Source organism: Panthera tigris, chromosome A2 (assembly GCF_018350195.1).
Source record: "Panthera tigris isolate Pti1 chromosome A2, P.tigris_Pti1_mat1.1, whole genome shotgun sequence".
NCBI lineage: Eukaryota > Metazoa > Chordata > Mammalia > Carnivora > Felidae > Panthera > Panthera tigris.
Genome location: NC_056661.1, coordinates 16,593,914 through 16,621,721, shown reverse-complemented (window position 1 = coordinate 16,621,721; position 27,808 = coordinate 16,593,914). Strand labels below are relative to the sequence as shown.

The window sequence follows — 27,808 nt, the reverse complement described above, 5'->3', positions numbered from 1 at the left end:
TCTATTTGTCCTGTCTGGTGCTGGTGGATTAAGTAGTTTTTATTTCTGCCCTACTTAGATGAGTTGATTGGTTATTTTAAAAAGAAAACTCGAGGCATTTAAGTACAGTTTTTTGAAAATAGTTGGTTTGAAGCTGGCCAACTGAAAATTCAATAGGTTTGTTGTTTTTCATAATGGGATTTATATTTGGAAGTCTACTTTCATGGATTCAAATGAGAGGGAGTTTACCTTGTGTAATTTTTGGTCACTGTGTGCTAGTAAAATGTTGTATTTGAGTTCCTTAGGTTTGGAATTCACGTATAATGTATTTTAATTTGACAATCTTTTTTTTTTTTTTTTTTTTTTTTAAACTCTAGCTAGTGGTTACTTCAGTGCCTTTTCCAGCTAAGCAAACACATTGGTCATTTAGATGGAAGTTGGTCTAAATTCTTAAAGATGCTTTTTAGAGTGCTTTTTCTGTCAGATGCTAACATCTCACAGGTGATTATATCGTTGGGTTGGTGTGGGTGTTGATAGGAGTGTGATCATGCTGGGAGGTCTGCTTTTTGGGAGCACTGCTTGTGGGCTTGCAAGAGCCTGGAGCAAGTGGTGGTTTCTGACTGTAGTTCTTTCTGCTGCCACTTCCTGCCAAATGCACTTAGATTCTCTTTGGGGAGAATTGGTTGTATAGTAATCACCGATATTTGCTTCATGATTAGCTCTTTGTGGAGACCCATGGATTAATTCTACTTTGAGTCTTTTGTCTGATATTTGGCCTCTTAGTGAATGGTTATTAATTACATACTTTCTACTTTAGTAGGCAGATGCTGCCAGGTTTAAAATTTTTATGAATTTTGTGTGAATGTAAAGTAGAGCTAATATTTTTCATAAATTACATAGATGGCTGCAAACTCTTTCTGTGGAAATCCATTTATTCTGATCTGGAGCACACACAGACTTCCTAAAATTACTTAGTTAAAAATATAACTCTTCCATTATTTTATCAATTCTAGACCAGAGTATCTGTATCAACTATAAAACATAAGCTACATGTTTTATGATGCTACTTTTGTGCTAAAAATTACCTAAAGAGATGAATTTTGTTGACATACAGTAAAACTTTTTGTTAGTAATAGGTGAAAATATACTCCTAAAATTTTCCCCAAGATAACCTTAATAGGTATGCTCTTTAAGCTTAAGTTTACCACGTCCTTTAATAAATAGTTTATTGTATAATTCAGGAAGCCAATTGTCCCAATCACGAAAAGTATAATATAGCCTTTCTGGAAGATTAACAGCAGTTTGTGTAACACAGTAATGTTAATAGCTGAATATTAACACATTGAAACAGTGGTAGTTAAATAACTAATGTTTCCCCAATTATAATAATGCTTGCATTCATTACAGAGACAGTGAGACTACCAAGAAATACTTGATGCCCATCTTTATTTGACTACTTACTTATTAGAGAAGATAACAATAGTGCTAGAAGATACGAATTGGGGCAGGAGTTAGAACCTGGCTGTGATAGAGAACATTTTTTCAGCTATGCATATGATAGCTACAAAATTTGTTAGCTGGGTGCTTTTGTGAAATGTACCCATTGCTTAAGTATTTTTGTTCCCATCATTACTACTTTCCCACATAAATATTTTAAAAGGTAAGTTTGCATGCATGTGCATTTTTATAATTCTCCAACTTTTAAGATACCTTAGGTGATTGCTAATATGAAGCATCAGGAAAGGCTAAACATTTCATTAGAGCTGTCTATCAGCATTCATGCATTCTCTTGCTCCTTTTAGACTTGTTTGGTTCTATCTATTGCTAGGACCCAAGGGGTTTTGTCTCATGTACTCAAAAATCCAAGGAACGTGAGGAATATGTTATGGAGACTCTTTTTTTCTAAAAAAAATTTTTTAAATGTTTATTTTTGAGGGGGAGAGAGACAGAGACAGACAGCATGAGTGGGGGAGGAGCACAGAGAGGGAGACAGAATCTGAAGCAGGCTCCAGCCTCTGAGCTGTCAGCACAGAGCCCGACACCAGGCATGAACTCGTGAACCACGAGATCATGATCTGAGCTGAAGTCGGACGCTTAACGGACTGAGCTACCCAGCGCCCCGAGACTTATTCTTCTAAAAAGAATCTCAGTAACCATTGGGTACAGTGTAGTATGTGCTTAGTAAAAGTTTGAGTTGACCTGATTCTTCGTAACGGTCATTCTAATTTTCTGATAGAGTGAATAGCATCATTAATAATTACTGGCATCTTTCGTAAGACATTCTTAAATAACTATTGCATTAGGACACAGAAGAAGGTCAGGGAATTGAGGATGAGTTGAGCTAATGAATGTCATTGGTGATCAGAGAACTTTTTATGCTTCTTTCATTGGTCCTTGTGGAGACAGACTGATGAAAATTGTAGATCTCATGCTGGTGGCTTGAGAGAGAACATGAGTTGCTTCCTAAGGTTGGATAACCTATTGTGTTTTGTGCTAGACTAGTATTTTTCCCCCAGCTTTTTTAGTTGTTAGTTTTATATTTGTCTTTTCTCCAGGATGGATGCTCTATTTAAACTATGCCCTTTACCCTTGCTTTACCCTTGCTTAGTTGTCTTTCTGTTCAGATCCTTCAGATCAACAGTCTCATTTATCTCTTTATGACTGTTGGGGCCAAAAGAAAATGATGAAACTACAGATGTGGCGATAAAGAGTGTTTTTGGGTATACGTTAAGGATGCGACACTGAAAAATGATAGAAAATTTGATCCTCTAAAATTGAGGCTTTTGGGGCACCCAGGTGGCTCAGTCCGTTAAACATCTCACCGGCTCAGGTCATGATCTTGCAGTTCACGGGTTCGAGTCCTGTATCGGGCTCTGTGCTGACAGCTCAGAGCCTGGAGCCTGCTTCAGATTCTGTCTCTTCCTCTCTCTGCCCCTCCCCTGCCCGTGCTCTTTCTCTCTCAAAAACAATAAACATTTAAAAAAAAAATTGAGTCTAAATAAAGGGGGGCGCGCCTGGGTGGCTAAGTCAGTTGAACGTCCAACTTTGGCTCAGGTCCCAATCACACAGTTCATGAGTTTGAGCCCTGCATCTGGCTTGCTGCTGTCAGCGCAGAGCCTGCTTCAGATCTTCTGTCCCCCTCTCTCTGCCCCTCCCATGCTGACCCTCTCTCTTTCAAAAATAAACATACAAAAAGAAATCTTTAAAATTGAGGCTTTTTTTTCTCTAGGATAGCTGATGCTTTTTATACTGAGAAAACTGAAAATTTTATATGCTAAGCCTTAAAATTATAAGAAATTTATAATTTTCTTGGAAGAAAATTATAAAGTTATATTCAGAGTTGGTTTTTTTTTTTTCCATTATAATCAAACCTTTTAAACCTGATGTTAAGAAAAACTAGCTGAATTGAACTCTTGACTATTCAGCTAACATTTGTTGAATGCCAACCTTGTGATAAGTAAGTACAGTGAGCTATAGCAGGGACATCTAACCCAGACTGGTAGAATAGAGGGGTAGATAGTTGGGGAGGGCTGCTCAGAGGATGTATACTTAGTCTGAAAGAATGGGAGTTAGGCAAAAAGGGTGAATGGAGGATGCTCTAGGGTGACACTGAAGGGTAGGGTACATAGGGAAGATTGTCCCTATGTCCATTTCCTGTTAAAGATTCCTCTGCATTTGCCCCATTGTAAGCGGCTGAGCGGCACAAGAGGTGTCTTATGTAGGGAGGCCTTATTACCTTACCTAATGACTTCTCATTCCTCTGGCTTCCCCTGTTTTTTCCCCTTGACTCACTCATTACCGTGGTTTACCATGGCTTACCATGGCTTACCATGGCTGTGATTGTAAAGGGCATGGAAAATTGTGTTTCTCATTTTATAGATGAGAGGAAAAGAAGGCCTAAAGAAATTCAAGGTATGCTCACTAGTTTTGTGGCAGTACCACAACTTGAGCAAGGTCTCTTTGTTTAACAATTTGTCAAAGACTAACTTTTTAATGATACTAGGGAATACCATTTATATTAGCTCTGCCATTTATAATCAATTGGATATCAGTATTCTGAGTTAACTTATTTTCCTAGGAGTCTTCTGGATTAGTCTTGAGGTGCTTAAAATAATTTAATTTGGAGGGTGCAGGGGATTCCCTCCTTAAGTTATTTCTTTTCTCCAATTTTGCAAATACATATGCTAGAGGATTAGAGGGCTGAACATCAGTCATCTCAGCAAAAGGTACACTGGATATGTGGATGATCCAGATCTGCTCCTTTGGCCAAGTGCCTTAAGTAGTCTGAAATCTTCATTGGAAATGAGCTTCTAGGAATTTTTAATCCCATGAGAAACTGCAGCCTTTATGTCATTCCGTATATTAAGGAAAACGAGAAGTACATAGGTAGATAACTTGCCTTTGTTAAGAGAGCTAGTAGGAAGAGAAGGTACACACCCCAGCTAATACACCAGATCCCCAGCACCACAAGCCTGGCAGTGTGCAAGTAGCCCAGACAGGCCACGCCACCCCACAGTGAATCCCGCCCCTAGGAGAAGGGAAGAGAAGAGGGCTAGTAGTTATTTTTTCCTTCGTGTCCTGCATAATACTGCACTGCTGTTTGTGCATTTGCCTTACCAGTTCATGCTCTGTCCAAGTGATGAGGTAGTTCTAGTTCAAGGGTTCTCTTAGGACTTTAACTCAAGGTTTTGGGACAAATGGACACATCTCACAAGTAGTGATAATGAACATATTTGTGAGACCATAAGATGCCAAAGAGACATCATTCCTTGTTTCTGACACTAGGGAATCAAAGTAGTTATGGCTTAATGGGAGAGACTGTGTTATCATGGCTACTGTGAAATAAACTTGTATGTAGCTTGCTTAGATGTCTATAGATATTTTTTCTATTTGAATTGTTCGGGAAATGAGACCATTATTACTCTTAACTTGTTCTAATTTGAACATCACGACCCTAACTTAATGATTCTCTGATCCAGAAATTTGTATCATTCAAGGTAATTTAAAAACCAATGCTTAAGTCATGGAGCTGAAAAGTAAAAAAAAAAAAAAATAATAATAATAATAATAAAAAATAAAACAAGGGTTGGTGTAAACTATGGCTCACAAGCCAAGTCTGGTGGACCACCTATTTTGTACCTATGAGCTAAGAGTGGTTTTTACATTTTTTAATGGTGGGGGATAAAATCAAAAGAATACCTCGCGACATATGAAAATTATATGAAATTCACATTTTACTACTTATAAATGAAGTTTTGTTGGAACACAGCCACACACACAAAAACCAACCTCCCCACCCCCCCCACCCCCCCCACCAAAAAAACCCAGTGCTTATTTTTATGGTATTATGTAGATAGAAGATATAAAAGGTTGGTGAATGCTTAAATTGAGCCTAGATCATACTTTGATGAAATTTCTTGGTTAGTAAATTTTCTAATCTTTTGTTTTCATCAAAAGAAAGTTTGAAGAGGGTAAGTAACATTGTTTTCTCTCCATGGAGTTTCAGATTAGTTCTAGTTTAAGCCTAGGTTTAAACTAAATTGCTTTTGAGCTCATCAACAAATATCATACTTTGATTTTGTAAGAGGTGTGGTCTAGAATAGGGGTTGGCAAACTAGCCAGTGGGCCAAGTCCAGCCTTGCCTGTGTTAGTACAGACTATGAATTAATAATAATTATATCTTTTAAGTGGTTAAAAAAACTGAAAGAATAGTATCTTGTGACATGTAAAATGATATGACATTGGAGTTTTTATGTCAGTAAATAGAGTTATTGGAGCACAGCCACACTCACTCAGTTATTGTATATGGCTGCTTTCACACAAGAGTTGAATAGTTGTGACAGAGACTGCATGGCCTGTAAAGCCTGAAATATTTACTTTCTGGCTCTTAATAGAAAATTTGCCTATACTTGCTCTAGAACACTGATGAAAAAAATCATTTCCAAGACTGCTTATGTAAAGTTTTAAGATAGGTTAAATTTTCAGGAAAGCATGGCACATCCTAGTTTTATGCTTTTTTAGAATGTCTTGGAAAGAAGCTCATTGTACCCCAACTTGGCATTAGTGATGAATATCACAGTGATACTAGAATAATTCTAAATTAGGGGCGCCTGGGTGGCTCGGTCGATTAAACGTCCGACTTCGGCTCAGGTCATGATCTCACGGTCCGTGAGTTCGAGCCCCGTGTCGGGCTCTGTGCTGACAGCTTGGAGCCTGCTTCAGATTCTGTGTCTCCCTCTCTTTCTGCCCCTCCCCTGTTCATGCTCTGTCTCTCTCTGTATCAAAAATAAATAAACGTTAAAAATTTTTTTTTAAATTCTAAATTATTAGAAACTTTTAAGAAGAAGCTTTAAACTTTCACGTTGTTTTTCTCTGTATCAGTCAGAATATAGAATTTAATGTAAAGAATTGGTCAAAAGGGTTTTTGGAGAACTGAGAAAATGAAAAGGGGACTCTGAAGGTAGTAGTGATAGAAAGGCAGGAAGTAACTACCCATCTTAGTGCTGAGAGGAAAAATGGAAAAGGGTTTGGTTCCCAGAACCCAGAAGCTTGGAGTAGGGCCCCTTGGAGCTGAGATCTTTGAGGAAAGGGGTATTGGACATGCTGGTGTCTGAGGAGTTGCAGTCAGGCTGGTCTGGGATTATGGAAGAAAGGTAGAAATTGGAATCAGCGCCAGGGAGAAGCGTATTTGTGGATCAATACATGTGGGAACTGTGCCCAGTAGGAAGGAACAAGTTCCCTCCTACCTTTCCAGCTTTTCAGTCTTCCTCTAGCACATGCTATTTGTGTCAGAGGAGCAATGTAGTTTACTGTCACAAGAGTGTAGAAAGAGGGGGCCAGGAGCTGAAAGTATCTTAATAGAGGACAGATGGTCTAAACATATTGAAACATTTCTTAAAGCTCCAGGTAAGAAATGATTCTAGTATGTTTTCAGGAATCTGGGAAGGTAAAAAAGAAATTCAAAAAGAGGATTTTTGATATATTTTAAAAAATATTTATTTTTGAGAGAGAGAGTGCAGCAGAGAGAGTGACAGAAGTTCTGAAGGGGGCTCTGCGCTGACAAGCAGAGAGCCCCATGTGGGGCTCGAACTCACGAACTGTGAGATTATGACTTGTGCCGAAGTTGGATGCTTAACTGACTGAGCCACCTGGGTGCTCCGATGTTTTTTTTTAAGTTTATTTATTTTGAAAGCATGTGCAGAGTTTGCTAGGGGGAAGGGCAGAGAGAGAGGGAGAGAGAATCCCCAAACTGATAGTGTGGAGCCTTAAGCGGGACTTGAACCCACGAACTGTGAGATCATGACGAACTGTGAGAACATGAGATCAATTGACTGAGCCACCCAGATGCCCCAAAAGGAAATTTTGGACAAGCATCGTGAAGTGTGTGTAGAGGCCTTTTTTTTTTTTTTTTTTTTTTTAAAGGTCCTGATATCTGTTCCTCACACATTCTTTTGGAGGCATTGTTTTAAAGTAAAATCCTGGCTTTTGTTTACCTTGGTCTATAGGAATGAAGAATATCTGAACTTTGTTAGATAGCAGTAAAACCCTAACATATAAAAAATGGGGACTTTTTGTATATGCTTCAGTTTTGGATTTTCTATTACCTAACAGGAGAGTAAGTCCAGTTATCAATTATTAGGAAATAAGGGGTTCTAAATAGGATAAAGCCAATTTACACATCATCTAGTGTTTCTCAAACTGCCTGTAGTTTATCATGGATTGGTATACCTTAAAAACATACAATAAAAATGAAGTCCTAGAAAAATGAAGTGAAAAATTAAGAATCCAATGCCACTGGTTGAACAGTTTTGTATCTTCGTTGTGGTGGTGGTTACATGAATAGTTTTGCATAGAGCTACTTGCACACACAAATGAATATGAATGCAGGTTAAAAAGAATGGTGAAAACTGAATAAGGTCTAATCTGGTGAACAGTAATGTACCAATGTAAATTTCCTGGTTTTGATATTGGACCCCAGCTACGTAAGATGTCACCATTGGAGGGGGCTGGGTGAAGTGTACAGAGACTCTTTGTACTATTTTTGTAACTTCCTGTCAATCTGTAATTATTTCAAAATAAAAAGCTTAGAAAAGTATAAGCCAACTGATCACTGGTCAAGGTCAAATTGCTATAGAAGTTTCCAAACTCTGGTCTCAATTTCTGTACTTGTAGATATGTAACAAACTTAGCCAGTTGGCACTGGCCTAAAGACTACAGTTAAGTGTAGCTTTTCAACTTCTGTAGCTACTCTGTATTTTTACCATTCTCCTCAATCTCTCTACCTTTCACCTCCTACTTCTGTGTCTCTATTCATTTGTTTAAAATTATTTACTATGCACCTTTTTAGTGACAAGACCTGGGGATATAAAAATGAGGAAGGTCTTTGCTATTTATGCTTATTTTCTAAAAGCGGAGACTATTTTTTTTTAAGTTTATTTTGAGAGCAAGAGCATGCAAACAAGTGGGGTGGTAGGGGCAGAGAGAGAGAATCTGGAGCAGAACCCATGCTATCTGTGTGGAGCCTGACCTGGGGCTCAATCCTATGAACCGAGAGAGATCATGACCTGAGCTGAAATCAGGAACCGGAAGCTTAACTGACTGAGCCACCCAAGTACCCCAAGACTATTAAAAAAAATTTTTTTTTCTTAATGTTTATTTTTGAGAGACAAAGAGTGTGAGTGGGGGAGAGACAGATAGACAAGACACACGCACACAGAATCCCAAGCAGGCTCCAGGCTCCCGGCTCCCAGCTGTTAGCACAGAGCCCGATGCAGGTTTCGAACTCATGAACTGCGAGATCATGACCCTAGCTGAAGTAGGCTGTTTAACTGAGCTACCTAGGCACCCCAAGACTATTTAAGTTTATTTTTATTTTGAGAGAGATAGCAAGTGGGGTAGGGGAGGCGGGGCAGAGAGAATGAGAATCCCAAGCAGGCTCTGCACTGTCCACACAGAACCCAGTACAGTGCCCGAACCCACGAACTATGAGATCATGACGAGCTGAAATCAAGAGCCGGACGCTTAACCAACTGAGCCATCCAGGTGCCCCGAAACTATTTTTTTTTTTTTAACTGAACTGTAATTGACATCAGTATCTTATTAATTTCAGGTGTACATCATAGTGATTTATATTTTTATGCATTATGAGTAAATGCTGTTGTTAAAGAATCTTACAAATATGTATCCAAATTGCTAACAATGCCCATTTATTTTGCGTATTAACTATGTGCCAGGCACTATATGGAGGATTTTATTTATTTTTTTTAAGATTCTATTTTTAAGTAATCTCCACACCCAACATGGAGCTTGAACTCACAACCCTGAGATCGAGGGTTGCATGTCCACCTACTGAGCTGGTCAGGTGACCCTACGTATGGAGGATTTTAAATTGATGTTCTCCTTGATCCTCTCTTTGAAGTAAATAGAGTAGTACTCTTTCAGCTTTATTTACTTAAGTTTTTTTTTATTTAGAGAGAGAGCTGGGACGGGCAGAGAGACAGAGAGACAGAATCCCAAGTAGGCTGTGCGCTGTCAGTGCAGAGCTCAACACGTGGCTCAAACTCCTGAACCATGAGATCATGACCTGAGCGGAGACCCAAGAGTCTACCGCTTAATTGATTGAGCCATCCAGGTCCTATAGGTTTTATTTTATTTTATTTTATTTTATTTTATTTATTTTTTTTAATTTTTTTTTTTTTTAACGTGTATTTATCCTTGAGACAGAGAGAGACAGAGCATGAACAGGGGAGGGGCAGAGAGAGAGGAAGACACAGAATCTGAAACAGGCTCCAGGCTCTGAGCTGTCAGCACAGAGCCTGACGCGGGGCTCGAACTCACGGACCGCGAGATCGTGACCTGAGCCGAAGTCGGACGCTTAACCGACCGAGCCACCCAGGCGCCCCTATAGTTTTTATTTTAAAACATGCCACTTTTATGTTGAAAATCTTAGTTCCTAATGACATTAATGGAATAGCTTATTTGCTTTATCCATTTTTATGTGACAGTTTCAGTGGTAATACCAGTATTATTATAACAGACTACTAACAGTGTAAGATTTCTTTATGATTTTTTTTTTTTTTTTACCTTCAGGATATATTCCAGGAAGGTATTTTTAGTCAAAATAGTTCAACTTTTCTTCATGTTTGTGCCAGTCACCAATTTGGTATAGTTTTAATAGTTTGAATTTCTAGAAATTATTTTTTTTATTTTCTCATTAAAAAAATGCATCATTTTACATGATTCCAAAGTTACTACAATAAAAGAATGTCCAAAGAGGCATAACTTTCATTCTTATTTTTTTACCATGTCCTTTAACATGTAATAATTATGTTTAATTTTGGTTGAGTCTTCCATTTTGAACATAGAAGCACACAAAACATGCTGTTTTGTGTCTTGCTGTTCACTTAACAATGTATTCTGGAGATCATACCAGAAGAGTATACAGAGCTCTTCATCATTGCTTTTAATGCTGTGTACTGCTTCATTGAATGGATGTGGCAGAGTTACTCAAACACTCTTTTGATGAACATTTAGGCTATTTCCAGTCTTTTGCTATCACATGGATAACCTTTGCATTTTATTTTAACCTTCATTTTCCATGCATGAAAGTGTGAGGGGTGGTGCGTTTTTTTTTTTTTTTTTTTTTTTTTTTAGTGCATTTAATTCACAATGATCTTACATTATCATCAGCTTTGCCTTGTAAGAATAAGTATTTCAGGGTTTGTTTTTGTTTTTAGGCATGGGTATCTTTGCCATACTTCTACTTGTGTTAGCTGACTTGAAACCTTTCTCTTTTACACCTCAAGCACTAATTTGCTATTTTGGGGAAAATACTTAAACTTCACAACAGTCAGAAAATAAATGGTGGCTGTTATGTTTAAGGTGGTGTTCCTGAAGAAAACTGACCTTTATACCTTTTTGGTGTGTTTTGGTTTTGGTCTGGTGGTAATTTATTCTAGGAGCTTTCTGAGTTGCTGTATTCATTGTGTTACCAAAATTAAATGCAGCCCATGTAGATTTTTTTTTTTTTTTTAGATTTATGACAAACATGTGAAACGTGAAAAAATGAAATTATTTTTAGAAGCATTTTTAATATTAACACAAAAGAAAGCAGATTTATGAAAGAGAAAGATCCTGAATTATTTGTGTATAAAAAGAGAAACGTCTTTTGTCTCATGTGTAGATTTAATCACATGTTTTACTTTCATTGTTTTAATTTTGAAAGTGGATTTTAAAGAGCTAATTTGCATCAGCGTCTATAACCACATGAAGGAACTGACCACCATCTATTTTCCTGTTTCTGTTTAATGTGGTTAAGCAAGAGTAGGACTGGAAGACTGGCATTAAGTAGTCACCTGCTAAAATACAGGATAGGTACAGCTTTTTAAACATTAACTAGTTTATATCCTACAGGTCTGTCTATAGTTAGCCATCTCCCTCAGACTCTTGGTATGACACACCTTTCAGTATACTAGCTCTTCATAGAAGAATCTAGTCTGAAGTTGAGATGGGGGAAAAAAACCCGAATGATTTCTTGCATCCAATTTAGGAGTTGTTATAGACACATGACCATCAGGACTGTTACTCTGTTTCACGATACAGCCCCTTCTGTTGCTAGGTAGATAAGTTACTAGTACATTGAGTCAAAATACATTTCTCTGAAACTTTTTGCCCTTTGCTCCCAGTTCTGGGTAATAGCTAATAAATATTTGTTAAAGAGCAAGGGCTCTGCAGTCAAAAAAGCCTGGATACTTGTCTCTGTCACTTTGCTAGCTATGATGTTAGGTTTCTCCATATGCAAAATGAGAATACAAGTAGTATACCCTTCATAGTTTTGAGGACAAGCTAGATGTATGTAAAGCATTAAACCTACTACCCCCAAAATAGGAAACATTCTGTTAGCTGCTTGTAGTGGTGATGGTGGTCTAATGGGGCTGTAAGACAATAGTGTAACGTGACCAGCTCACTAAGAACTTATCCTCCACTCTTTCTGTTGTGGTTCATTGCCCGGTACTAAAATTGAATTTAAGCATTTATGCATTTCTGTGTTTTAAAGATTGTTTGGTACTGGGTATCCCCTCCCACATTTGCTCAGTGAGGAAAATAAAACAGGTAATTTGAGATTTAACCCCAAATAGTGAATAAAGGTAGTGAAATCCATTTGTTTTTATTTATTTAAAAAAAATGTATATTTATTTTGAGAGTGAGAGGGAGAGGGAATGCAAGTGCAATGAGGGGCAGGAGGGGGGGTGGGGGGTTGGGGGCAGGGAGAATCCCAAGCAAGCTCTGCACAGTGAGTGCAGAGCTCTGCATGGGGCTCAGTCCCATGAAATGTGAGATCACGACCTGAGCCGAAATTAAGAGTCAGCCACTTAACTGGCTGAGCCATCCATGTGCCCTGTGAAACTCATTTGTATGTAACAGGCCTTAAAATGTTCAAAATCACCATACACCCCAGTTTATGGGTTTTGGAAAAAGATTGCTTGAAGAAAACATAATTCACTTAATGCAGGTGCTCCTGCAAACTAATTTGGAAGACAAATTTAGAAACATTTCAGGTAAATATACAATTGTTAACATTTGGGATGATATTCTTACCTTCCCTCAGTGACTATGGAACTCTAAAGATCAGCTGTGTTTGTTTTACAAAGTGATTGCTTGTTTAAAGAAAATAAGTTATTAGCTTTAATCACCATAATATGTAGGTTCTCTATTTTTTACAGTTTATTGAATTAGAGATTGAGCATGAGCAGGGAGAGGCAGAGAGAGAAAGAAAGGAAGGAAGGAAGGAAAGAGAGAGAGAGAGGAAGAAAGAAAGAAGGAAAGAAGGAAAGAAAGAAAAAGAATCCCAAGCAGGCTCTATACTGCTAGAGAAGAGCCCGATGCAGGACTCGAACCCACAAACCACGAGATCATGACTTGATCTGAAATCAAGAGTCAGATGCTTAACCGACTGAGCCACCCAGGCGCCCCTGTAGGCATTGAAATGTCTCTTAAAAATGTCCCTGAAAAAAAAAAATTGACCCTTGTCTTTTAAGATGTTGGTCCCTAATGACAATTCACCCTCCTGCCTTTTTTTTTTTTTTTTTTTAAGGTAAGGTATCTTTAAAGCTGTTTGACTAATGAGAGTGAAGAAAAAGATACAGATGATAGAGGAAAGGAAATAGGAAATACATCTTTGAGAAGGCAAGAGGATGGGGCATAGAGTTAAGTGATGGGATCTTCAATTGAGAGTGGTCAGGGTCATGGTAGTGATGGAGATTTGGGGTAGGGGGATGTGTGAAACAGGTACCTAGGAGAGTAAGGAAGGGAATTGAGTGGCACAAGTCATAGAGTGAGTGAATGGTAGGGACAGGATTCTGACCTAGGAATTATCAAAGTTTGATCTTTTTTGCTGTGTTACATTGCCGTCCTAATAAGCAAAGTAATAAATGCTGAAGAAGGTATGCTTTCATGAAGGACAGTCAGGAAATCGAGATGAGGTTGAGCTGAAAAAGGAAAATTAAAGAGAAAGCCCCCCCATTAGCCTTCTCATTTATGGAAATTATTATTACCTTGTATTATAGTTATTTGGTATACCTCTGTGCCATATTACTTCAAGTAAAGGATGAAATTCTGGGTAGGAACTGTGTATGAACTTGATATCTTGCCCTAACAGAGTTAACACTGCCTTCAGAAGGATAGATCCTTAAATAATTGTTGAATAAATAGTCTTGTGATTGATAAGAGTACTGATACTTGTAGTTAAGTGTTGCTTTTCTAAAATAAGTCGTTGGGCAATCCATCAGTGTGGTTGTGTGCTGTTGAAAGACATGTTGTGGTGTAGTCTCCACATTGGCCTTAAGCCTCGCTAGCTCATGGTACGAAAACCTTGGCCTACAGAAGGATTACTCAGTTTGTTGAGAAGAGGTTTGCAAATGTGTGTGACCATAGGTGAGGCTGTGGCTGTGAGCTAGGTAGATATGATCTTTTGTAATAAAAATTTTACTTATGAAGACTTTCTCTCTGGTGTATTACTTTTCCATATCATTGAATATCTGAGGCATTTAGTCTTAAATGTATGACACTGCAAGTGCCTAAACTGTGTAAATGTCAAAACCTGCCCGACTTCAGTGCATTCAGACTTCTTTTTCCATGACAGATGTTTTTGTTTGTACTTGTTAGGGAGCGGGTCACAGATTTAGCAACCTGAAATGGAAACAAATGGAGGGGGGAGGAGAGTGGCTGAAGCTATGAAATTCCAGGTCTTTCCTAATGGTGGAGATAGTGACTTTAGTACTTGAGAAGCGCTCTCTGTGACCCTTCCTTGGACCTGGGTGTATACGGCAAGCTACCTTTCTTCCAGGGAGCTCAGAGTACTACTTGAGTATACCTCTGGGTGGGGTTGTGTTACAAGCAGTGTTGGGAAATGGTCTTCAGTTTGTCATTGGTGGCTTCCTTCCTTTTGTTATCGACACTTCTCTTACCTTTTTAGTTCTTCACACTACCCTGAGTCTGCAATTTCAGTCTAGTATAGGGTCTAGTTTTGATGTAGCTTATCCTCATCGCTGCTTTCCAGAATATGAATTTGGAACATTTGAGGTAGTGTTTCTCTAGCTGAGGCTCTAGGATCTTGAAGAGTCCATACAGTGTTTTTCATAAAAAATTCTTATGGGGTGTAGATTTTGTGAGGGTATTTAAAAGTTTTTCATATTTGATTATCTTAAGTTGAAAAAATAATTTTTAGTTTTGAAATAATGTCAAACTTACAGAATGGTCAAAAACAATACAGAGATTTCCTATATATATATATACCCTTCACCCCATTGTGAACATTTTATCATTTATCATTCTTTCTACACACATACATTGCTTTTTTTTTTTTTCTGAAATGTTTGATGGTTATAGTCATGATGCCTTTTACCCCCATATCCTTCAGTGTGTACTTGCCAAAAACAAAGGCATTCCCTTAATATAATCACTGTACAATTATCAATTTTGAGAAATTAACATGGATACAATTCTGTTTGCTAACTACAAACGTTAAACATTATTTTGACCAGTTTTAAATTTTGAAATTTATTTTTCCTGAAGACTGCCACTTTCCAGTGGTAACTTTCAAGTAAAATATAACATATGAATTTTTAATATTAAAAGAGTATTAATTATTTAATATTTTAATATATTAATTTTCTTAGGTCAGTGTTCTTAAGTTGAGATCTAGCCTTAGATATCTGACAATTTTTTGTCTTCTTAAAAAAGGCCCATATATCACTCAAATGTGAGAAACACTGAGCATTTGAGGAGTATCTGATTTTTATTTTTTGTTTTTTATTTTTGCAGAGAGAGAGAGAGAGAGAGAGAGAGAAAGAACGAGCTAGCACTAGTGGGGGAGAGGGAAAGGGAAAGAGAGGGAAAGAATCTTAAGTAGGTTCCACTCTGAACGTGGATGTGGGGCGGGGCTTGATCCCACAACCCTGGGATCATGACCTGAGCCATAATCAAGTCAGTGCTCAAAGGCTGAGCCACTCAGGCATCCCAGGATTATATGAGTTTTAGTAAGAAGTCTTTAAAGATGAGACAGGAGTGGATCTTTAAAGTGTTATTAAAATCCACATAAAGTAATAAGTGCTGCTTCTGATTTGTAGTTCAGGAAATTCAGTGAACTGAAGGCCTGGAATGAGACCTTCTAGGATCACACTTTTAGCTTTACATCTAGGGCAGGAATTCTATCTCATTTGAGGTAAGTTCTTATCCAGATTCTTCGTAAACATTTCTGATGAGGAGGAAACTTAAGTGCTCTGTACAGTGACACATTCTAGTTGCAGACGTATCACATCTGATTTTTATAAATCAGTAAGAAAGACCAACAACTCAACTGATTGGCCAAAGACCTGAAAAAGCACTTCCCAGCTAAAAGGAAACACCAATGACTTACAAACATGAAAAAGCTATTATGATGGTAGAACTAAAAATGAAGCTATGTCTGTTATATGTTGATATATAATATCTAAGGCTTTAAATGAACAAAAACAAGGTATAGAAAGGTGTGTTTCCTTTTGTGTGTTTTCTCCTTAAAAAGAGATACATATGCTCACATATGCACACAATTTCTGGAAGGATATACAAAACTTAACAATAGTTGCCACTGGAGAGAGATATCTAATTTTAGTTGTATATCTTTTTGTATTATGAATTTCTCTTGTGGGTGTGTGTATTTTTCAAATAAAATGAATTTAAAATATTCAAACTTAAAATGAGCTAAAATCTGTCATTCTGTCCTTCTGTTGGTCACAGGTCCAACTTTTGGAATTGTGCAAAATAGGACTATTTTATCTTTAAGTTTTCTGATATTTTATAAATAAATCACTGTGGTCTTGTAAGTGGTCTTTTCCCCAGTGTAACTAAAAATACTTGTTTAACTGTAACTATTTCTTGTATGACCTGGTATCCAGAATAGACTCCCTTGCTATCCAACTTGTTTATATTTATGAATATTCTTGATATGGCCAAGTCTCTCTCATACCAGGCTTCCCTTTGGAGGCTTCAGTTTTTGTGTCCTAGCCAGAGAGATTGGGTAGTTAGGGGGTTGATTTTAATAATCATGTCATTTCTTTGGATCTTCGAACTGCTGTGATGAAATCTCTTAATTCCTTTTCCACATGTGCCCTGTGACCTCATTGAGATTTGTCACCATGTTGACCCAGATTAATCAACATTCTTGAAACAGTTCTTCAGCAAGCTGCAAATATTTGTCCTGTACATTTTTGACAGACAGCTTGCTTCAATATTCCTGATTTTTCTTCTGTAGTAGCTTTTCAAAAGAAGAAATAAGGCCGTTCCAGCACAATCTTTTTATTTATTTATTTATTTTTAAATTTTTTTTTTAACATTTATTTATTTTTGAGACAGAGAGAGACAGAGCATGAACAGGGGAGGGGCAGAGAGAGAGGGAGACACAGAATCTGAAACAGGCTCCAGGCTCTGAGCTGTCAGCACAGAGCCCGATGCGAGGCTCGAACTCACGGACCGTGAGATCATGACCTGAGCTGAAGTTGGACGCTTAACCGACCAAGCCACCCAGGTGCCCCCGTTCCAGCACAATCTTATGCTAAAGAGTTAAATGCCTGTTTGCGCATGCCTCATTATTTTTCATGTCAGAGATCCTGGGGACTCTGTATACCTTTGTTCCATCAGCCTTCCCTTGACGTGATGTTATGTTATTTACCAAAACAAGTTTCCTTTTTATTAAACGTTTGTGACTGATTCTTGCTATTAATTGTGGCCTCACAATCACTTCTTCAAAAAGGTCTTGTCCTCTTATTGCAGTGGCAGTCTGCTTCCATGTCCACAGCGAGCTATTATCATTATTGGAAATGTACCCTAACTCTGTTACTCTGACCAGAATTTCCAGTTCTTTCACCTCACCCTTCTACCTCACTTTCTGGTTTCCAGCACATTTACTCTTTGAAGCTTCAAGTATCTTGCCCTTACCCTGTTCCTTCAGTTTATCAGCTTCTTCCAGATTTCTCTCTTCTCTGTTATCTATGGATTACTAGGTCAGTCATTTCAGTATTCTTGGGAATGCCCTGAGTTCTCTCATCTTGCTTTCTTTCTACCTCTCTTGTCCCATCCAGCTTCCTGGAGTAATTCACCAGTTGTTTCTTCTGGTTGTTTCTAGATAGTTTAATGCTGCCAGCCAAGTAGAATAAGTGTGCTGATAAGCTCTAATATAAATTAGTAATATAGTCCACTTCCATTTCTGTTTCTTACACTTGAATTTTGTTTAAGTATTTTGCCCTGTTTCTTCTCTCAACTTTCAGCTGAGGATGTGAGAGAGAAATGCTTACTTTATTTTGAAACTTAACTATGTCTTCACTTATCTGTATTTATTTCTGTCTTTCTTAAAAAAATTTTTTTTAATCTTTATTTATTTTTGAGAGAGAGAGAGAGAGTGAGTTGGGGAGGAGCAGAGAGAGAGTGAGATACAGAATCCAAAGCAAGCTCCAGGCTCTGAGCTGTCAGCACAGAGCCCGACGAGGGGCCTGAACCCATAAACCGTGAGATAATGACCTGAGCTGAAGTCAGAAGCTCAACTGACTGAGCCACCCAGGTGCCCCTCTTTGTTTTTTTTTTTTTGTTTTTTTTTTTAATTCATTTTGGGAGAAACAGTGAGTGGGGGAGGGGCAGTGGGGGGGAGGGGCAGTGGGGGGGGGGGTGAGAGAGAGCATGAATGAATGAATGAATCCCAAGCAGGCTCTGTGCTGCTAGCACAGAGCCTGTTATGGGGCTTGAACCCATGAAACCATGAGATCATGACCCGAACCAAAACCAAGAGTGGGACACTTAACTGACTGAGCCACCCAGGTGCCCCTGTGTCCCCTTCTTTCAGGATCATTCCCTTCAATGTGTTGTAGTGATTCCATACTTTTTGTGATCTAAACACCTTGTTTGCTCACCTGCTCTATTTGTGATGAGGGAGAGAGGCAAGATACAGAATGGCTTGTATGGTATGATTGCTATACTTAAAAAGAAAGACCTGTGTTTAAGTACCACCCCCCCCTCCCCGCCCCCACTGACAACCATGTACACAAAAGAAGCATTAGAGGGCTCGGTAGACTAAGGTGTTAACAGCAGTCTCTGGATGTTGGATTGTGGACTCTTCCTTTTGCTTGTTTTGTAATTTGAATTTTCTCTATTGAAATGCTTTTGCCATGAGAAAATTAAAAGGAAATTTATATTTTCCCCTGTATTTTTTGTATATGCTTATATTCTTTTTATTACAAACATCTTATTATCAAGTTCGGGGAAATGTCTTGCCATCTCTGTCAAGCAGTTCTCTGAATATCCACTGAAAAGGGGAGTACAAATAGGAATGACCTTCCAAATGCTCTGACATGTCCAGGTACCTTTTATGTTCTTGAAAAAATTCCACATGATACTAATTTAAATCAAATCTAGTAGGTCATGGATTGTAAGACACAACTATTTTATGAACCACTAAGAAAGGAAAACATTCTGCCAATCAAACTATGATGTTATTGATAGTATGATGCAGAGGTGTTATATGTAGGGAAAATGTACCTCACAGAATTAATGAAATATAGTTGTTCTCAGATTGCATCTGTGAAGTGTTTGTTTAGTGGTTTTGGAATAGGAAAAAGGTGTTTAACCTTGACCTCGCTTCCAATCTCATCCTTGTATTGCCATCCTTTCCCCCTCTTCATTACTTGGTTTTTGTATGGCTACACTGGTGAATGGACTGAATTATGATGGAGTGAAGCCTACATTTGGAGACCAGGTTTTTGTACATTTCTTTTAAGGGACATTTCAAACAGATGATTATACTCCAGTCTTGCCATGTAGCCTGCAGAGTGGTCTGCTTAAAATCCTAATCTGGCTGTCATCATCCAAAGCCCTTTTGTAGCTTCCTTTTCCCCAGGATGCCTGGCGCACTGGTGTACACCAGACTTTTGGCTTTTGATCCCTCTGTCTCAGGACACAGTGTGGTTACCTTTTTTAGAACATAACTGTGAGCTCGGAGAGCCACATGCTGTGATGTGGAGCAGAGCGTATACCTTGTGTTCAGCAAAGGGACTGCTGAATGGACACCACAAAGGATTGAGAACCCCTAATCCATAAAACGAACTGTGTTTCTCCTCATGAGAAATCTGTCTGTGGACTTGGCTACTGTTCCCTATGTTGGCTACTTTCTGCCTTACACTTTATACTCTGGTAATGCTGAACTGTTTATAGTTTTCTTGCACATGTTGTTCTGCGTTTTAATCTCTTTGCCTTTGTGGGGAATCTTCCTCTGCCTGGGATCTCCCTACAAATGTATCTTCAGGAGCTACTCTTCTTTTAGGAAGGATTTTTTTGCTTTCCTATTCTTCTACTAAACTGAGTTATTAAACTGCATTTTCTCCCTTTGCTGTTACACTGCGCTTATTTCTTTGTATTTATTCCATTATGTTGGAATTACTTTGTAACAAAATTGTATTTTGTTTTACAGGACATTAAGCTTTTTAAGGGCAGGGACTGTGTTCACCTTTTATTTCACAGTGCCTGGTATTATCTTCAATAAATATTTGCTGTACTAAATGTAATTGAAACTTTGAAGGAATGAACAGCTCATGTCAAAAACCTATAGGTTGTCGGTATCCTAGGTTTTAATAATAAAAAACTTTGATTTCAATTGTTTTTAGTATTTATGATTTCTTTTTATTCTTTTGCATGCTCTCTTGGCTGGATGGCAATAGAGAAGAAGAAAATGAGGTAAGTATAATTTAACTAGTTATTCAATGGTTATTGGATTAAAAACTCAAAATTTATCTATGTTTTTTGTTTTGTTTGGTTTTTAAGATTTTATATTTAAGTACTATCTACCCCCAGCTTGAGGCTCGAACTCAACAACCCCAAGACCAAGTGTCGTTGCATGCTCCACTGACTGACTGAGAGCCAGGTGCCTCCACAGACCTGGCTAGAGCCAGGTGCCTCTAGCTATCATTTTGAATGTGAAATGAAGAAATAGTTTTTGCTGAATTTTTGAATCTGTAGTAACTCCATTCCAAGGAGGAATGTTGTGTATCTCAAGGAAGTGGTTTTTAAAATGGAGCTTCAAAAGCTTTAGGCAAGGTAGAGGAAGCTGGGAGCTCTGGAGACAGCATTTACCTGTTTTTATGTATTGAGCTACCATGTAAGATTTCATTTGACAAGTGCATTCTGTTTCTTAAAAAATATTTGAAGACCACTGCTTTATGATAATGCATGAGAGAACATTTTTTTTCTCACTTGATTAGTGTATAATGTTGAAAACTGATGCAGATTTTACCATATTGAAGGAGAAAACTATTCTCTTAGCCAGAGTTGATTAAAGAAGATCCATTAAAAAAATATTGCGGATGACCAGTGTACCATCTTTAATTTAGACTTGAGTTTGTTTCTTATAGATTTTTCTCTCTACCACCTAGGTTTTGCCTTTAACTTCTAAAGCCTACCATTTCCTTTGGTGGTTTGGCAAATAATGGAAGGAAAAATTTTCTTAGATATATACTTTGTAGTTGTTGCTCCTAGAGTAGGGTTGGACTATAAATCAGCATGGCCTGAGTGTGTGAGGCCCGGGCAGAGACAGTGGTAGTGTGCCAGGGCAGAGTAATTTATAGTAAAGCAGAAAGATCTGGGCCTCATTTGCTTACCTCATCTATAAAACGAGATAGGAGACTGCTCTAGACCAGTGGTTTTTCAGATCTGTAAAGTCCATCAGAATTGTCTTATGTGCTTGTTTTCCAAAAACAAACCCAAACAAAACATACTTTGTTGCTTTAGATCTAGTTGTGTTGCAGATCTGTATTTTATGAAGCACCTAAGTGATTCTGTGTGATGCCAGAACACCACTATAATGGCTTCTGATGTTTCTTCTCAGAACACAGGAACAAACTATTTTCCACACTGAGATGTTAATTATTGCTCTCTATCTACATGTCATTTTGTGTTCTATATTGAAGTACATGTTGGATTTTTTTTTTTTTTTTATTCTCGTTAAAAAGTCTGCCTGGAAAAAAAAAAGTTATAAAAACAGATAAATTCTTTTTTTTATATATATATATTTTTAAGCAATTATTTATTTTTGAGACAGAGAGAGACAGAGCATGAACGGGGGAGGGTCAGAGAGAGAGGGAGACGGAATCTGAAACAGGCTCCAGGCTCTGAGCTGTCAGCACAGAGCCCGATGCGGGGCTCGAACTCATGGACCGCGAGATCATGATCTGAGCTGAAGTCGGCCCCTTAACCGACTGAGCCACCCAGGTGCCCCAAAACAGATAAATTCTTTATGTAAGAGACAAAAATAGGAAAGTATGGGTAATTGTTGAAACTTGGGGTGGGTACTTAAGGGTTTATTATACTATTCTCTATACTTTTGTGTATGTTTCAAATTTTCTATAATGAAGTTTTATCTAGCTTAGTGAAATTCATACTGTCCTTAAAGAGGATTTTTCATTTTCCTGACATTTTAAACTGTAATGCTAGCCATTTGAAAGTAACTTTATTGTTGTAGTAACTGCTTGTTTTGTTCACTTATAGGCAAAGATTGAAAATGTGCAGAAAACAGGTTTCTTCAAAGGACCAATGTTCAAAGGTGTTGCTTCTAGTCGATTTTTACCTAAAGGCACCAAGACAAAAGTTAATTTGGAGGAACAGGGACGACAAAAGGTGTCTTTCAGCTTCAGCCTTACAAAGAAAACTTTGCAGAATAGGTTTCTGACTGCACTTGGCAATGAAAAGCAAAATGATACTCCAAACTCCCCAGCTGGACCTCTTCAAGTAGACTTGACTCCTAAAATAAAAATGGACATTGGAGATACCTTATCTACTACAGAAGAATCTTCCCCACCAAAATCAAGGGTAGAATTGGGCAAAATTCATTTTAAGAAACACCTGCTTCACGTGACGTCCAGGCCACTGTTGACTACAGCTACAGCAGTGGTGTCTCCACCTCCTCCAGTAGTACCATTACCAGCAGTCATAGCAGAATCAACAACTATAGATTCACCACCCTCTTCTCCACCTCCACCACCTCCACCTCCCCAGGCCACGACACCCTCACCACCAGCACCAGTAACAGAGCCAGTGGCCTTGCCACACACACCAATCCCAGTTCTGATGACAGCACCGGTAGATGTAGCAGTTAGAATACTGAAGGAACCACCAGCTACGACTGTACCAGAATCTTCAGACGTGGACACTAAGCAGGACGCTGTATCTAATAGTTCAGGAGAACACATAACTCAAAATTTGAATGAGCAAGCAGATACTCCCTCACAAAAAGAAGATTCCCATATTGGGAAGGAAGAAGAAATTCCAGATAGTTCTAAGAGTAATCTGGGCTCTAAAAAAACAGGTTCTAAGAAGAAATCCTCACAATCCGAAGGCACCTTTCTTGCTTCAGAATCTGATGAAGATTCTGTACGGACTTCCTCAAGTCAAAGATCACACGATTTAAAATTTTCAGCAAGCATTGAAAAGGAAAGAGATTCAAAAAAGAGCTTAGCACCTTTAAAAAGTGAGGATTTAGGGAAATCTTCACGATCTAAAACAGAGAGAGATGATAAATATTTTAGCTACTCAAAACTTGAAAGAGATACTCGGTATATATCTTCTCGATGTAGATCAGAGAGAGAGCGAAGGCGGAGCAGATCTCGCTCAAGATCTGACAGAGGCTCTAGAACTAGTTTATCCTATTCCCGGTCGGAACGATCCCATTATTATGACTCTGATCGTCGCTACCATCGGAGTTCCCCTTACCGAGAGAGGGCTCGCTATTCTCGGCCATATACAGATAACAGAGCTCGGGAGAGTTCTGACTCAGAAGAGGAGTATAAGAAGACCTACTCAAGGCGCACCTCATCCCATTCCTTCTCTTACAGAGACCTAAGGACATCGTCATCCTATTCTAAATCTGATCGGGACTGCAAAACTGAGTCCTCTTACTTAGAGATGGAGAAAAGAGGAAAGTATTCTTCAAAAGTAGAAAGAGAATCCAAAAGGACTTCAGAAAATGAAGCAATGAAAAGATGTTGTTCTCCCCCTAATGAACTGGGATTCCGACGGGGCTCATCCTATTCCAAGCATGATAACAGTGCTTCCCGTTACAAATCTGCCCTTTCAAAGTCTGTATCCAAGTCCGATAAATTTAAGAATTCTTTCTGTTGTACAGAATTAAATGAGGAAATCAGATCATCTCATTCTTTTAATTTACAGGCTCCTTGTTCAAAAGGTAGTGAATTAAGAATGATTAGTAAAATTCCTGAAAGAGAAAAGACTGGGTCTCCATCACCATCAAATCGATTAAATGATTCACCTACTTTTAAAAAGCTAGATGAATCCCTTATTTTTAAATCTGAACTTATAGGACATGATAGCCATGATAGTATTAAGGAATTAGACTCTTTATCTAAAGTGAAGAATGATCAGTTAAGAAGTTATTGTCCCATAGAATTAAATATAAATGGATCTCCTGGGGCAGAATCTGATTTGGCAACATTTTGCACTTCTAAAACTGACACTGTTTTGATGTCTTCTGATGATAGTGTGACCGGATCAGAGGTATCCCCTTTGGTCACAGCATGCATGCTTTCATCAAATGGATTTCAGAATATTAATAGATGTAAAGAGAAAGACTCAGACAATACGTGCATGCTGCGTAGTAAGTCAGGAAGCCCATTTAGAGAAACAGAACCTACAGTGTCGCCACACCAAGATAAACACATGTCTTTGCCAGTTACGACTATAGATTATTCCAAAACTGTAATTAAAGAACCAGTTGATATGACAGTTTCTCATTGTAAAACCAAAGATTCAGATCTATACTGTACTTCAAATGACAACAACCCTTCTTTGCGTCATTCTGAAGCTGAAAAGATTGAGCCTTCGGTTATGAAGATTTCTTCAAATAGCTTTATGAATGTGCATTTGAAATCAAAAACAGTTATATGCGATAATAGAAATCTGACAGATCAGCACTCAAAATTTGCACGTGAAGAATATAAGCAGAGCGTTGGTAGCACCAGTTCAGCTTCTGTTAATCATTTTGATGACATATATCAACCGATAGAGAGTTCAGGCGTTGCTTCATCTCTTCAGAGTCTGCCACCAGGAGTAAAAGTGGACAGTTTAACTCTCTTACAATGTGGAGAGAATGCATCTCCAGTTTTGGATGCTGTGCTGAAGAGTAAAAGCACAGAGTTTGTAAAGCATGCAGAGAAAGAAACCATCATAGAAGTAGGTAGCGGCCTTCCTGATTCAGGAAGGGGATTTGCCTCTTGGGAAAACAGGCATAATAATGGGCTCTCTGGGAAATGTGTGCAAGAGGCTCAAGAAGAAGGGAATTCCATAGTGCTTGAGAGAAGAGGAAGGTCAGAAATGTCTTTAGATGAAGAAGGAGGGAGAGGACATGCTCATACTTCTGATGACTCAGAAGTTGTATTTTCTTCTTGTGACTTGAATTTAACCATGGAGGACAGTGATGGCATAGCATACACCTTAAAATGTGACAGTAGTGGTCACGCCTCAGAGATCGTATCCACTGTCCATGAAGATTATTCTGGGTCTTCTGAAAGCTCAAGTGATGAAAGTGACTCTGAAGATACAGATTCTGATGATAGCAGTTTTCCAAGAAACCGTCTTCAGTCTGTTGTGGTAGTCCCAAAGAATTCTACTTTGCCCACGGAAGAAACCAGTCCATGTTCTTCTCGGAGTAGTCAAAGTTACAGACACTATTCTGACCACTGGGAAGATGAGAGATTGGAGTCGAGGAGACATTCATATGAGGAAAAATTTGACAGTGTAGCAAGTAAACCTTGTTCTCAGACTGAGAAGTTCTTCCATCATAAAGGAACAGAGAAGAATCCGGAAATTTCTTTTACACACCCCAGCAGAAAACAGATAGATAACCACCTGTCTGAAATTGTTCATCCTCAGAGTGACGGGGTTGATAGTACAAGTCATACAGATGTGAAATCTGACTTTCTAGGTCATCCAAATTCTGAAGAAACAGCAAAAGCCAAAATAGCCTCTAGGCAGCAAGAAGAGCTGCCAGTTTATTCTTCTGACGATTTTGAAGACGTCCCGAATAAGTCTCGGCAACAAACCATTTTCCCTAACAGGCCAGATAGTAGACTGGGAAAAACAGAGTTGAGTTTTTCTTCCTCTTGTGACATCTCCCGAGTGGATGGCTTCCGCTCATCAGAAGAGCTCAGGAACCTAGGGTGGGAATTCTCTCAACAAGAAAAGCCTACGACCACATATCAGCAACCTGACAGCAGCTATGGAGCCTGTGGTGGACACAAGTATCAGCAAAGTGCAGAACATTATGGTGGGACACGTAATTACTGGCAAGGTAATGGCTACTGGGATCCAAGATCAGCAGGTAGACCTCCTGGAACAGGGGTTGTGTATGATCGAATTCAAGGGCAGGTACCAGATTCCTTAACAGATGACCGTGAAGAGGAGGACAATTGGGATCAATGTGCAGGGTCTCACTTTTCAAGCCAGTCCAGTAAATTTTTTCTATCCCTTCAGAAGGACAAGGGGTCCGTGCAGGCCCCTGAAATAAGCAGCAATTCCATTAAGGACTCTTTAGCTGTGAATGAAAAGAGAGATCTTTCAAAAAACTTAGAAAAAAATGATATGAAAGATAGAGGGCCTCCTAAAAAAAGGAGACCGGAATTGGAGAGTGATTCTGAAAGCGATGGTGAACTTCAGGACAGAAAGAAAGTTCGAGTGGCAGTAGAGCAGGGAGAAACGGCAGTGCCCCCAGGCTCAGCACTGGTTGGGCCTTCCTGTGTCATGGAGGATTTCAGGGACCCACAGCGATGGAAAGAATGTGCCAAGCAAGGGAAGATGCCCTGTTACTTTGATCTGATTGAAGAAAATGTTTATTTAACAGAAAGGTAAGCTTAATTAATGCTTGTCCAACAAATTTTAACGTCTTTTTGTTGAAAAAGTTAGCTTTCAACAGTTCAGAACATATTGAGGTCAATTGTATGAAATACAGTTGCATAATGGGATATAAGTTAAAAAGTCTAAAAAGCCTATTTACCTATTTAAATTTGATGGCAGAATCCTTCCCTCAGTATCCCTTCCTCCACCCTCCGCAGGAAGGGGATGTCTTAAAAAAAAAAAAAAAAAAAAAAATTTTTTTTTTTTTTTTTTTTTTTTTTTTGGTCTCATTATCTTTTTGGTTCTGAAAGTATGATTTAGGCCAGCCCTATTTTTAAGTTTCTTTTACATGTGAAACTGATGAAACACAAAATAAAGTCCCAGCAAAACAGTCTGCTCTTAAGAAAAAAGTAGTTGTGCTGGATTTTTTTCCTTTTGAAAAATGTTCATAATGAAGTATCTTTGAAGGATGCTTTATAAAGTGGGAACCACATTAGAACATCGTTTTCTGTTCATTATTTTTTAGTCTGTTGCTAATTGATTACATTTGGCAATAGCATAACCAGTATTTTAGAAATAAATGATATAGTGGTTTCCTACAGACCCCTAACCTGAAACAAGGGGATAATGAGAATAGGAGTAATGGAAGACAGACTCCTTCAAAGCAGAGCTGCTCAGTCTGCTTTCTTTCACCCTTCCTCGACAGTTTCTTCATTTTTCCAGTATGAATATATGTGAAATATGCCTTTTTGAAAAAAATCTGTCTTACATCCATTTTCCTTTTGGAAATTTCTCCTCTATTTGAAAATCTGCTTAACCATCATCCCTTTAAGTGTTAAAAATTTTTTTGTTTAACGAAATTTTTTCACTGGTTAAGGTAAAGTTAGGTCTCATGAGAAGTTTTTCATATTTTAACAAAAACCTTTTTATGATTTAGAGAGCCTCTTATATCTAGTAAATTAGGTTTAAATTTAAAATATTGAATCTTTGGGCGCCTGGGTGGCGCAGTCGGTTAAGCGTCCGACTTCAGCCAGGTCACGATCTCGCGGTCCATGAGTTCGAGCCCCGCGTCAGGCTCTGGGCTGATGGCTCGGAGCCTGGAGCCTGTTTCCGATTCTGTGTCTCCCTCTCTCTCTGCCCCTCCCCCGTTCATGCTCTGTCTCTCTCTGTCCCCAAAATAAATAAAAAACGTTGAAAAAAAAAATTAAAAAAAAATAAAATAAAATAAAATATTGAATCTTTTAAGTAGTAGTTTTTAGGAATTGTGTGAGTACATTGATGCAGCTTCCAGGGTCTTTGTAAAAGAATAGAAGTAAAACTAATCAACCCAACCCTCTGGGATTTACTCAGCACTGAGATCCAGATAAATCTACCACCTGCATATGTGCATTATAGATCTGGTTTGGTGGAGGGG

At 38.4% G+C, this 27,808-nt stretch overlaps 1 protein-coding gene across 5 annotated transcripts in view; it reads left to right on the top strand.

The window, feature by feature from the left end:
• SETD2 (SET domain containing 2, histone lysine methyltransferase) overlaps positions 1–27,808 on the top strand; it is a 123,271-nt gene that overhangs the window by 6,713 nt on the left and 88,750 nt on the right. For all 5 annotated transcript variants that reach the window (XR_006214767.1, XR_006214768.1, XR_006214766.1 and 2 more), the window contains exons 2-3: positions 20,217–20,232; positions 22,039–26,405. Coding sequence is in view for 2 of the 5 variants with exons in the window: in XM_042978793.1 (XP_042834727.1) it covers positions 20,217–20,232; positions 22,039–26,405 (4,383 nt within the window). In the remaining 3 variants the exon portion in view is untranslated. The remainder of the gene's footprint in view (positions 1–20,216; positions 20,233–22,038; positions 26,406–27,808) is intronic.